We start from the raw sequence: 13,623 nt of genomic DNA, 5'->3' as shown, positions 1-13,623 counted from the left end.
GTACGGTACGGTACGAAACCAACCTAACTTTAATTAGTATTATTTATTTACTTACGTACGTACGTCGTAAGTACGTACGTACGACGTCGCGTCTCTCTCTCTCTCTCTCTCTCTCTCTCTCTCTCTCTCTCTCTCTCTCTCTCTTGTCTCTCTCATGTATATCTGGTTTTTGAATTCAAGAACAATAAGTCTTCATTCTAAACTTAATCTCCCTCTCCCTCTCTCTCTCTTTCTCTCTCTCGTTCTTTCATTTATTGCTACTGTTATATCGCACAAAATTTTTTAAACGATCTTTTAGCAGCAGAATTTTGGAATACTGCGGAATTTTAGAATAGTATATCATGGAATATTTGCTGTACCACCTCTCTGCATGATTTCAAATACAAATTAAACAATAATTTATTAAGTATAAATGTATAATTTGATTTGTATTTGTGTCCTACATCTTGTTTTTCAATATGTTTTTTGAGTATGTTATTAGATAAGTATTCTTTTATAAGTTTTTCTTTCATCTTTGCTATTTTTATATATTTTATTTCCTTTTTATCTTTATTTTTATAATCTTATTTTATGTATTTTATGTATCCAATTTTTCTAATTTTGCAATTATGCATTGCTTTTTGAGAGAATTCGCGGTTCTAGAGCGCTTAATAAATAACGATATCTATCTTTCTTGCTAGTTCTCTTATATCCGACATTATTTTATAGTTCAGTATTCCTTGCACTAGTCGTTGTAATCAAAAATACTTCTGATCATATCTACATATATTATCTAGGAATATTCTTATCTAGGAATATAAATAATTCAACACTATTTTATAATTAGTTCGATGCACGTTGTCAACATTCGTTAACGTGTAAACAATAAACGTAACAACGCAATTGTAATAGCGTTTGTTTCAGATAATAAAGATCTGATATCACCGACAGGTTTTCGCGGACAGTTCGATAGGTCAAAACTTTTCGGAAAAACGGAGAGAAAATGGAGAAGTGAGATAAAAGCTACGATAGGCGGGCCAGAAAGAGGGGGAGGGGAGGGAGTGTAATTTGCCTCTAATGCGACACTCGATGTAGCAGCTGGCTTCACCGGCCCTCTGCTTTTCCATTCGCCACTCGGCCGCAACCGGCAACAGTAGCGATAATAATAACAATACTGGTAACAATGCCCAGGAGTGGCTAGGCATTGTAACACCACACCGCGCGAAGGGGTAGGGGGGCCGGGTACTTGGAGTAACAATGCGAGCGCAAAATGGAGGGACCCATCTGTGTGTGCCCCGTGCCAGGGGGATAAGAGGGAGGACGTGCTCCGGAGGGAACGGAACGAGAAATCGGCGGGACGGGAAAGACACCAACGAGATAAATGTAATGCGTCGTCACGCGTTCCGATATCGTCGCCATTTTTTTTTTTATAGATTGCATCCTCGCGGCAAGAGATTTTTCTATCGAGATTGCGGGCAACCGTTTATCTGTGATTTTGTGATTTGACCGCGAGATCGATATAGTGATTTGAAATACGATTGTCAAAAAATGTTGATCGCAGCGAGACGCGGAGGAGAACTGTTAAATGTTAGATATTTATACCGTATTTATATCATATTTGAATAAACATTTATGAAAAGAATAGTTTTGCTGGAGTATCTAAAAATTTAGCTTAGATTTGAAAATAATTTTGTTAGGCCACCAAAATAATTATTTAGGATATTTAAGCGAGATAAGCAATGCCATAAAAAATTTTAATATTTAGCAACTAGGTTGAGTGTCTCTTGATTATTTTGATAACCAACAAAATTATTTTCAGATCTGTATTTAGCTTTATTTTCAATTAAATTTTTAGATACACATGGAAGAAAAAAGATTTTGCTGAAATATTTAAAAATTTAGCAAGATATAGATTCAACAAAACTTTTATTTGGACCATTAAATTGTGTAGAATGCTTAAACTGATTAAACTGTTAAAACTTTTTACAGCATTGCAGTCATTAATATTTAAGTATTCCATGCAATTATTTTGATAGTCTAATGAAATTATTTTCATATTTATATCTAGTTAAATTTTTAGATACTTTGGCTGTTCTTTTTAAACAGCAAATATTTTTCTGTGTTTATAATGTGATCTCTAAAACGCGAGATCGTGTAATTCGTATTTTAACACAAAGCGTGTACGATGATAGACAGACTTATATATGTATATGTAGGGAGAAACATAAATTGTCCGCAATTTCCTTCCCTCGCTCGATCACGTGCTCCCACGATCGTTGCAATCTTCTATAAAACTCGTCGAAACTTATGTACCGCTTGTACTCATTCGCCCCGGGTGAGCATGAAAATCCCGGCTGATTGCAATCAGAGCTCTTTGCCGACTTCCGTGCTTGACATCGACTCGTCATCATCGCTCGAAGGCCCGGGCTTCGTGCGGGCGCTCGACTCTTCCGGTTTAAGGAAGCGTTTTCCATTTTGATAAACGTTCACTGTGTGAAGCTTCTCTTTAGACCTACCGCTAATTAGTCGTTTTTATTCGCTCTTTTTTTTGCAGTAAATAGTTACAAATATCCGTACACGACACGCATTCTTTTTGAGAATGTTTCTAAAGAAAGCATGTGAATATTTACTCTTTATGTTCAAATTATTTCTGGCAAACTAGTGAATATAATTAAATATAATCAAATACATTCCAATCTCAATTTTATCAATATAATTATTTCATTTCATCTATATTGAGAGAAAAGGGTTGCCACAAGTTGACTATAATTTAAATATACACGGAAAGAATGGATTTCGTTAAATTATTTAAAAATATAGATAGACACAGAACATAATTTTGTTAACAAAATATTATGTAACAATACAAATACAAATATGATGAGCAATTCTGCAAAAATTTTGACATTCTATAAGCAATCAGTTTGAAAGTTTTACATAATTATTTTGATAGTTTAATTTAGTTAAAATTTATTTTCAGATCTGCATCACCGTTCTTTCCGTGGATCTTTTTCGGTGCCGACTATTTGTGATAGAATTATAAATATAATTTATTACTAACAAATTATAACAATAACTATAAAAATTCAGTTCCTAACCATAATTATTTTTCCATGCAATTATAGTAAAAAATAGCAAATACTTGTTATTTCAAACTTCTTTTACAATATACGTTAATCTAATATTAATAAATGAAGTTTTATTACTTTGAAGAATTTGTATAAAGATCAAAAGAAGACTGTAAAAGATATTTTAAGATTTTTATGGCGCTTAGCGTTAGTTGAGTTAAGTTATATCGATAACGTCATCCTTGTTGCAAACGTCGCGATGACAAACGGACAATTCGACGTGCTTGTTTTCAAAGGGCTGATAAGTGAATTGAACCGCAGACGGAGAGACGAACGGTAGACGAAACGATAGACCGAACGAAGGGGAGATCCGCGCATGAACGTGCATCAACGCAGGATGCGGCCAATGAGCCACGTAACAATTATTTATTGTTACCAGACCGCTATATCGCATCTCGAGCTGGCCAGACCTGTCTGCGTTCAATGAAAATGAATACACTTGTTAAAATCGGCGTATGCTGGAACCAGCTATCTTATCCGCTTGGTAGATAACTATCGTGGATCTTCGTCAAGGCTTAATAAAATTGTGCGAAATATATTTAATGGATAAGTATATAGTTCGTCCCACGATTAAATCAGGTATTGAATATTAGATAAAGGAATCAATTAGTTAACAGTTCGTCACCTTCTACCATGGCACACAAAAAATCTTAACGTAAACAATAAACGAATTGGTTAATCACAGTAAAGACTGTAGTAAGAACAGGCATTCACTATAATCTAAGGGTGTAAAAAGTGACTTTAATATATATATGTAATTTAATTTTCTGTGTAAAACTGACTATACACATTTAAATGTGTAAATCTGTTTTTATATGTGATTATTAATCATTTTTATTAATCATATATATATATATATTGAAGTCACTTTGTACACTCTCGGATTTGCAGTGCAAAGTCTTGCATAACATATAACGCGTAAAAAATATAGCAATCAAAGTTCTCCATTTCTTTCCTATAAAATAAAAGATTTGATTGATTGATTTTCTTATGCTTTATGCGTTATGCAGAGATCTGTGCTCCGATCTGAAGATTCACGTACTTACTGCATACATCTTATTGTTAAGTTTTTTTGTGTGCCATAGCTGCAGGGTGTTTAACGAGATTTCCTGATTTTCAACTCTCTATAGAGATATCCCGAAAGAATCCTAGACGCCATCCCGATTTATAAATTAACATAAAATTCATACCTTCAACTTTAATAGCCATCGTCTGTATGAAAATGATACACAATAACAAATCAGAAAATAACAAGTCCATATTTAGAATATAAGACATTTTTAAGATATTTAAAAGATGTCTCAAAGAACTGTTTAAAAGATTCTACGTCTCGATTTTTAACTTTGTATTATTTGGAAAAACAATAGCGGTAAATATTTAGTCGCGAAATCACATTACACGAGACGAACTCGATGAGTTTCATCAGAAATTTAAAAAAAAAATGAGCAACATTTCGAAGTACAAATACATTCGAAATGAAGTGCCTGTCGTAAACTAAAACTTACGTATAAACAACAAGTAATTAACTAAGTAATTATAAACATACCTGCGTGGGAGTTAGATGAATTAAGGACGCCAGATGCTCCCGTTCGGGCGCGCTGAGGTACTTTTGCTGCTTGAATCGCCTTTCAAGCTCGTAGACCTGGGCCTGGGTGAAGAGTACGCGTCTCTTCCGTCTCTGCGCCAGAGGGAATTGCATCGCGCCGACGCCCATGCCGACGCCGACTCCGACGCCGACGCCCACCCCCATTCCCGACGACTTGGTCACGTCGCCCATCGACTGGCCCACCGAGCAGCCGGCCATGTTGGTCCCGGCGCCCGCCGCCGCGGCGCCCATCAGTCGCGAGACTGCAAAACATATTGAACAAACCGGGAATGATACTTTGCAGCCTTCTTTTTCCGCATCTTCATTATGAAAATTTAAGATCTATAAGTACTTAACGACGAAAATATTCCTTGTTTTCGACGCCGCATTCTGATTCTGATATATCTTACTTTAAATCTTATTTTAATTATCCATGCGAATAGTTTTAGATTTTACATATTCATGATATATACACGGAAAGAATGATTTTGCTGAAGAACATATAAGTACAGTTAAATATAGATCTGAAAATAATTTTTTTTCTTCATTTTTTTCTTACAGTGAACATACATCCTCTCACATTATTTTAGACATTGTAGACTTTTTTACAGTCTTTTAACAAGGATCTTTCATATCTTCCGCATTGAGACTGTTAATAATCTTAAATTGAATCACTAATTGTAAACTCCAAGAATGATTCCAAAAAGAATTGAAATGTTCAATGATTTATTATTTTTTACTTAAAAATAACTAATTGAGCAATATTTTATTCGCACACTAATTACAGAAATATTACTCATGTTTTTCTCTTAATATTTTAATATTGTGGGTTGTATGTAATTTATGGAAAATAATTTTGTTTCATCATCAAAATAATTATTTAGGAAACTTAATGAAAGTAATGCTGCAAAAAAATTTAACACAAAACAACCAGTTGGCTAAAAATCATTTTTAGATGTCAAAATTTTTTACAATATTACTCATCATGTTTAAATTTTCTACATAAATATTTTGAAATTCTGTATCTATAGCTAAATTTATATTTTAACAAAATTATTCTTTCCGTGTATAATATCAAACATCTACTCTCTTCCTGAGAGAAAGGATTTTGTTAATTTAATAAGCCATTAGTATCTTTAATTGGTGATTGATAAATATAACTGGTGATTGGTAAATATGTGATAACAAATTGTTGTGATTGCTGCTAATCTACTATACCAATCAATTATTAGTAACAGAACCAAACTATATAGAATCTAACCAATCTTTTGGATAAACTTTAAGCTCGTTTACATAGAATTCATAGATGAATATCGTGAAGTCTTAAGTCGTAGGAAACAGACTAAGTAGGGAGAATATTTGATTAGAATTGATCAATTTCTTACGATTTGAGACCTTGCAACCATCTACGACTTTTATATATACATATATATATACACACACGCGCGCGCGCGCGCGCACACACACACACACACACACACGAGCCTCTTATTTGCTAGCGATACTAGTGATTATTTGTTATATTGACGAATTAATTTGCAATTATAACAAATCGATCGTTTTTTTAACAAATATTATTTATTTTTCCTTGATTTGTTCTTACAATAACAGAATCATTTCTCTCAGTGCTCGCATTAGACGTAGCGAGAATTAAATTCTTGAGAACTAATTAAAAGGATTGTTACCAACGATTTCGTGTGGCGATAGAGATTATAATAATTATGACATATTCATATTTTCATAAGTATACGTTTAAGCGTATATGGCTGAAGATTCTCCTCTAAATTTGAGCTACCGAAGGCTACCCAGACGAGCAAGCGAGCGGTCGTCTATCCCTTGTCAGTTGGCGAGGAGCTGTCAAAAATGAACGCGCTTGGGTGCGGACAAAGGGAACGATTTAGGCGCTGCGAAGTGCTACGTCATTGGAACACGGGAGGTCCCCGAGATGAAGTTCCGAATTATTATGCCTGTGAGAACCGTATTTCTCGAGCCGTCAGTGAAGTCGAGGGCGAGAAAGAAATACCACTTGAGCGCAGGAACAAACACCGTCAAATTTGTTTACCTCGGCGCGCCCGTACGGGAGAAATCGTACGGAGCTCGTAGCTCAAATCCGGAGTACACTGTGCATCGAGCAAAAGTAATTGTCGTATTTTCGGCGGAAGAAATCGACGCATTTTTCATCGAAGGCCCCTCGCGTTACGCGGATATCCGAAGTTACGTTCGATAGCCTATATTCGATAGCCGATTCGAGTACCCGATGAGTTTTCGTGGCTTCGCCTCACCTCCTATTGGGATTAATTGTTGCACTGATTACTAGACGCCCAGCATTCGAATTAATCAAAACTGATTCGCGAACCACTTGCCTGATATCGTATATGAATTTTATAAGCACGTGCTCTCTTAAGATCAACTTGATAATCATTTTTACAAGATTTTTACAAGTGTATACGATTTCCTCTTATCTATGGTTGTATATGTCTGTACTGAAAATACATTCACATATACATGTACAAATATTATAGACAAATATTTACATATACAAATATTTCAGTGTATGACACGATCTAGATTGTTACGCTGGTTGCAACATGTATTGCATTTGAATTAATTAAAACAAACTCGTCACTTGTCTATTATTTCTACTTATTCTATCTACAAATTTTACAAGCCCGCGATCTCTTGAAATCAACTTAATATATCCTTTTACAAATTCATATACGATCTCTTCCTACCTGCATTGTTGCTCTGATTACCAGACGTTCTATTTCGAATTAATCAAACCTATCTCACTTCTGTTATGATATATTCTATTCATAAATTTTCTACACCTGCGATCTCTTGAAATTAACTTGACAATCCTTTTTATAAATTCTCCTTTCTTTTTTATAAATTTTTATTCATATACAATTTCCTCCTACTTGGATTGTTACACTGATTACCAAATACTCTGCATTTAAATTAATCAAAATTGACTAACGTATTTGTTATGATATATTCTAGTCGCAAATTTTATAAGCCCGCGCTCTCATGAAATAAATACTTGATAATTTTTACAAATTGTGGTCTCTTTTCGTAAATTATACAATTTCGAAAAGAGATTCTTCTAAATATTGATATGCGATTATCACATGTTAACATTAATTGGTACTGCGAGGAATTTCACGTAAATCACATAGGTGATGTAAATTATTATGTTTCTCGTACGATGCCATCCTTTTAAAGCTGCTCGTCAGCAGTCACCGAGAACAATGCGTGAGGATACGACTGACGGGACGGGATGTTTCGATGTAACTTCTGCCAATACACGAAGGCAGATCCCGATGATGGGCGAACAACGCGCGTGCAGGAACTCGTTAAATAAATTGACGTTTCTCCAACGTCTACCTGACCACCGGCGTCGCACTCTGCCTCACGTCGAACATCCCCGTTTCAAAACGTAATTATGTGGCCGACCGACGGGGTGGGGAAGTCTCCACCGTCTTGGCTCTTCAGCCTCCAATTAGGTGACAAAAGCCCAAAAGATTTCTCGCTCCGAATCACAGACGTCTTCGCGTACCGCCCACAGTGTGAAAGTCGTCCAATCCAGCAGGATAAAAATATCTCGTCTGATGGCATATAGATATAGACGTAACATTTAATTTCGCGCGTCGATTGCATAATTTTGCTTATTATGTAATTTCGCGTTTCACTTTAATTTTACTCTAATTAGATCTTATTTAAAGCGTCACAATCATGTGTCACAGGATCTGTAACTTGTTATTAAACAAGTTTGCTACGGAAATCCTATTCACGATCTCAGTTTGCGTAATGCAAAGACAAATTATTGATGAAATTGATTCTCGAAATTACGTGTTTTTTTCTACTAAATTTGTCCTAGATAGTAAATAATTTTATTAGAACCACTAGAAATTAAAACTGTAATCAAAATCTTAAACGTTTAGCAAGGATAAAGTAGAGTGAAAATATAATAAATACCTATCAAGATTCTGATAGAACAAAACTAATAGTTTATTATTATTATAATATTAGGAAGTTTCATATTTGAAAAAACGTAGAAAATCAGAAAGAGAAAGATAAACATATACCAAACTGAAACGAATGAAATATAGAAAAATATAGAAAAAAAGAAAAAATGCAATATAAAACAAAAAAAATTTTGCCGAGTTTAGAATGTAATAACAATTAAAATTTTTTTAATGGAGATATTTTTTATTATTTGTTTTAAATACAATTTTTAGCTGAATGAACTACAACTTCTGATTTATATTTTTATATCAATAGGCATAGTTATGCATTTTTAATAATATATATCATTTCTATTGTATATAATTGATTTAATTTTAATTATAATTTTAATCACATTACGTAAGATTAATAATAAAAAAATGGAATTGCACTGTCGTTCACGACGCAATGCTGCATACTCACATGATTATATGTATAGACGACAAATCGTAAAAAGTTATAAAAGAAATTCATACAAATAATGTTTACGTGGCGATAAGAGCAAAAGTTTTCAATAGGATGTTTCTAAAATGTAAATCGCAAACGCATAGCACAATCAATTGATGATCTATCATTGAAAAACGTCAAACTAGAATAGCATAATGATATTAAAAAAGTTAGATCGAAAACATTAATGAGTGGATTCTCCTTGATCTGAAATTTTTTTTTGAATGCACAGCGAACAATGTATGACTGGTATTTAAATTTGCTCTTTATAGAATTCACAAAGAAATAAAACAAATAGATTATAAATTAAAAATCAAATAGAAAAATCTTTTTTTCAGTCGAAGCAGATCTTAGTGTTTAATAATATTCATACATATTTTACAAATATTAATTACATTTACAAATACTAATAATACACATTGCTATAAATTATTTTCAGTTCTATAACTGCGTATCAATTCAGTTTGTCGGAACTTGAAATACAATCATAAATTGAAGCTAGAAAACAACATATTACAAATTACATTGAACACTTACACTTTAATAATGTTGGTAATAAACATCTTAAAGTATTCCAAAGAATTTCCACCTATAATATAATTGATAAATTAAATTATAATATAATTGGTAGATAGATTATATTCCACATTATATTCCACGTTAATGATTTGGCAAAAACTCTTTCGTGATTTACTTTATACTATCATTTCGCGCACGCAATCTACATAATACTGCCACATAGTCGCAGTTTTAGAAAACGAATTCGAACGATCGCGAAGCGCATCAGGGAAACGGTCTCGTTTGCAACTCCATGGATGAACGCGGGGTTTCCCTGCGCGCTCTGTTTATTTTACAAGGGGCGACGATAAGTCCTGCGAAATCGAATTCGTATGGTGCTGACGGGCATCCGCGCGTCTGAGGCATTTAACTCGAGGACCAGTCCCTCTTATTTGTTTAACTAAAATCCTCAGCGCCGTCCACTAGTCGCGCTTTTTCGAATTCTGGATCGATACGGCGAGAGCGACGAGCGATCGGCTCGCTAAAGTGGCGCGTGCGATGGACGAAAATCCACAGAGAAGAGACGAATGCCTTGTTGACACAAGTCGCATGAAAGATGCGCGCATTGTTGGCCGACGGTGGTATGCGCGACGTTCCTTTTGTGGACACTGAAACGCGAAACTTATGCGGCGCCCTGGACATCCAAATGGATCCCCGAAGTGTCAAAGCTCCTACACTTCCCGAGGATGCTTTTACGCCAATCCTTTTAAACTGTTCCACTTAAAGAATATCACTGCAAATTGCTGACTGCTCTATCTCCACTTACTTTATGGACGATTAAATTCAAAAGTCTCGTTTTTAACTCTCCATTTACAACTATATTTTTACTTTCTCTATCTGCAATCTGGGTCTTTTTTGTTTAGCCCAAGTTTTTTCACTGCTTTTCTCAGACTTTTAAAAAATGTGGAAAAATTCAGGATTACTTTTCAACATATTGCGTTTCTCTATACTGCGTTATCAAATAGTTTAATTCAAATGTTAAAATCTTTAAATTAAAATTTGAGAAAAATGAACAAGAAACTTGAGAATGAAATTTTACTTGTGCTAAAAAAAAATCCAGATTGCAGAAGAGCTAAGATACAAAAATAGATTTAGAACCCTTCTTCTCTGTTATATCTAGAATCAAATGATTTGAGAAAGATCAATCTGAGAAAATCAATTTGCATCTTCATCTTTTATGAAGCTGTATCATTGCAATCTTTTCAAGAATTCCAGCAAATCCTATCCTCACAATTTGTTGGCTTATTTGTAGAAAGTTCCTACACGCTTTTGAAGAATAAACTCTAGTCCTCTTTCTCTCATAGAACACTTAAAGACAGTTGTAAACTGAGAAATGCCGATGGGTTCTCCTTACCAATTAACGATAGCGCATTTTCGTCAACTTTGTAATCCGAAACCGACACTCTCTCGTCGATCCCTAAATGGAGCTAAGATATCCATGGTCTTGTCGTTACAAGATCGATAAAAGCCTGACGGACGTGACTCTTGGAAGGCGGAAGGAATAGCTCGTTAGAAGATAGGTTTTTATCCGAGTACAACATACTGCGTACATCGTTCTCTCTTTCTTTTTCCTTCTCTTTTTCTCCGGAGTCGCTTCGTGTCGTGCTTCCGGCATTTATACACAAAACACAAGATTTTGATGAATATCTGATAACGTTAACTCTCGCGCGTGATTCTCCGACGTTCCTACAGATTTCACTCGCCATTTTTTCAATCGGTGATTAAATAACAGGTGTAGATCGTACGTCTAATGTCGGTTTTCATGCCGACGATCATCAGGAAGAACATGTCTTCTTTGAAAGTATAAGCGTCATATTCTATGAGACTACACACCGAGCCTCTCTGATAAATACAGACCCCTCGAAACTCATTTAACAGGCTGACAGAATGACTATTTGCATTCGATAACTCGGTAACGTTTAGCAGACAGACTAACTGTCCAAGACATAATTCATCGAATGACTGAATTAATCAATATGTAGTCGAAGTCCATGAAGGCTTTTTGCTCATCTAACGAGCATGTAAATGTATGTAGATATATCAAACAAAATATTCCCTCCATTAGCGTAAAATCGTTTCTCAAATTTTGAAAATGAATTTCTATTATTGCTACGATTGACTTTTAATACAATATAATCGCATTTTTGGACGTCTATATAGTTGCAATGATGATTAAGGATTTTGCAAACAAAATCGTAATAAAGAAAAATCTTTAATTTATAAAGAAGAATCTTTTTGAAAAATATTTCGTAGAATGTAATAGTAGTTTTATGTAAAGTTGATCAAATTAATGAAAAATTGATATCTGTTTATTAATTATCTATGATTATATTTTTCACATTTTTATATATTCACAAATTTGATATCATAACACATATATATATTATAATTTATTGTATCGAGAGATTAAATATACACAATTTAGTTAAAGTTGCTCATTCGTTCATCTCCATTCATTATGTCCATTTCCATCAGTACAACAATAATTAATCATTTAACTTATTTTTTATCGTTTTTACATTAGTTCTACATGAAAAAAAAAACGATTTTACTGAGATCTAAAATTTTGCTGGATTTAAAAATAATTTTGTTGGAAATAGAATTGTTATATCAAAATTTTTGCAGCATTGTTCATCATTTTTTCTAACAAAATTAATTTCAGATCTATATCTAACTAAATTTTAGATTCTACAGCAAAATCGTTCTTTTCGTGTAAGAATTCAGAAATTCATCAGAATTCAGTAATTAATCAGAAAAAGATAAAGAGTAAAATAAATCAATCATTAAAATTAATCTATATCTACATCAGTATAAGAAATAGATTTAATAGATGTTAGACATTACTATACGTCTCCCAGTCGACATCAACTAAAAATCACAGAACATCAACAATGTAATTATTATTTTATTAATACCATGTTATATTACATTTATAACATTATATTGATATTACATTATTTTAGTTGATATCGATTGAGATTTTGGATTTTCTTCAATGATTTTCTTTGAATAAAAGACAAGCTACTCACTGGCAAAACGTGGGTCATTGGTGGCCGGTGGCGCTGGTGCGTACCACGGATGATGATGCGAGGAGACCGCGTGGGACCTCATGGGATCCGTGGCTGTGGCCGTGGCACCCACACCGGGTCCGGCGTGATGATACGGCGATAATTCCGCGGCGCAATATTGATATTGCGACGTGAGCTGCATAGTTGCGTAAGGATTACCCATGGCACTCATGCCTCCGCCGGCACCGCCGGCACTGCCGGCACCACCGCCACCGGGGGCGGCCCCGTTGGCAACGGAAACTGGTCCGGGGGTGCTGCCGCCGGGCGTCGAACCACCGTGCAGCGGCGGGCTGCCGCTGCTTGCGCTCGAGCTACCGGTGTTACCACCCACCCGTGCACCGCATGCGTTCCCGTAAGGCGAGCCCTGGGAATGCGTTACGACGCCGACACCAACACCGACGGCGGCGGCGGCAGCGGCGAGTTCGAGCTTCCGGTAAGACTCCTCGATCGGCGACAAAATATCGGTTACGCTGAAAGGCGTAGTGTGGGCACCAGCAGCTTGCACGTGGGATGAGTGCTGCTTGGGCGACAGGCTCATCGCCAGATCGATGCCATTGAGATCCGACAGCAGGCCGGCCTGCTCCAACGATTGCTGTTGTTGCTGTTGCTGTTGTTGTTGTTGTTGTTGCTGTTGCTGCTGCTGCTGTTGGTGCTGGTGATAAGTCGTGGCATTGCCATTACCGCCTTGATTACCGCCACCGTTTCCGCCGCCGCCGTTGCCACCGCTCATCTCGGCGAGCCCGACGCCGTCGAAATACTTGAAGCTCACGCTTCGCGGAATGATGAGGCCGGCGCTAGCCGTAACAACGGCGCATTATGACTCTACTGCTCTCTTTCTCCTCTCTCTCTCTCT

At 35.6% G+C, this 13,623-nt stretch overlaps 1 protein-coding gene across 1 annotated transcript in view; it reads right to left on the bottom strand.

Moving 5' to 3' along the window:
• Positions 1-13,500, bottom strand: part of LOC105621235 (homeobox protein Nkx-2.4-like) — a 53,170-nt gene extending 39,670 nt beyond the window's left edge. The window contains exons 1-2 of the mRNA XM_012202704.1: positions 12,732-13,500; positions 4,654-4,955 (exon numbers count right to left, since the gene is read on the bottom strand). Coding sequence (XP_012058094.1) covers positions 4,654-4,955; positions 12,732-13,500 — 1,071 coding nt within the window. The remainder of the gene's footprint in view (positions 1-4,653; positions 4,956-12,731) is intronic.
• Positions 13,501-13,623: the final 123 nt, after the last annotated feature.

This window comes from Atta cephalotes (genome assembly GCF_000143395.1).
Source record: "Atta cephalotes unplaced genomic scaffold scaffold00032, whole genome shotgun sequence".
NCBI classification, from domain to species: Eukaryota; Metazoa; Arthropoda; class Insecta; order Hymenoptera; family Formicidae; genus Atta; species Atta cephalotes.
The sequence above is the reverse complement of the archived record's forward strand: the minus strand, read 5'-3'. Positions and strand labels throughout refer to the sequence as shown.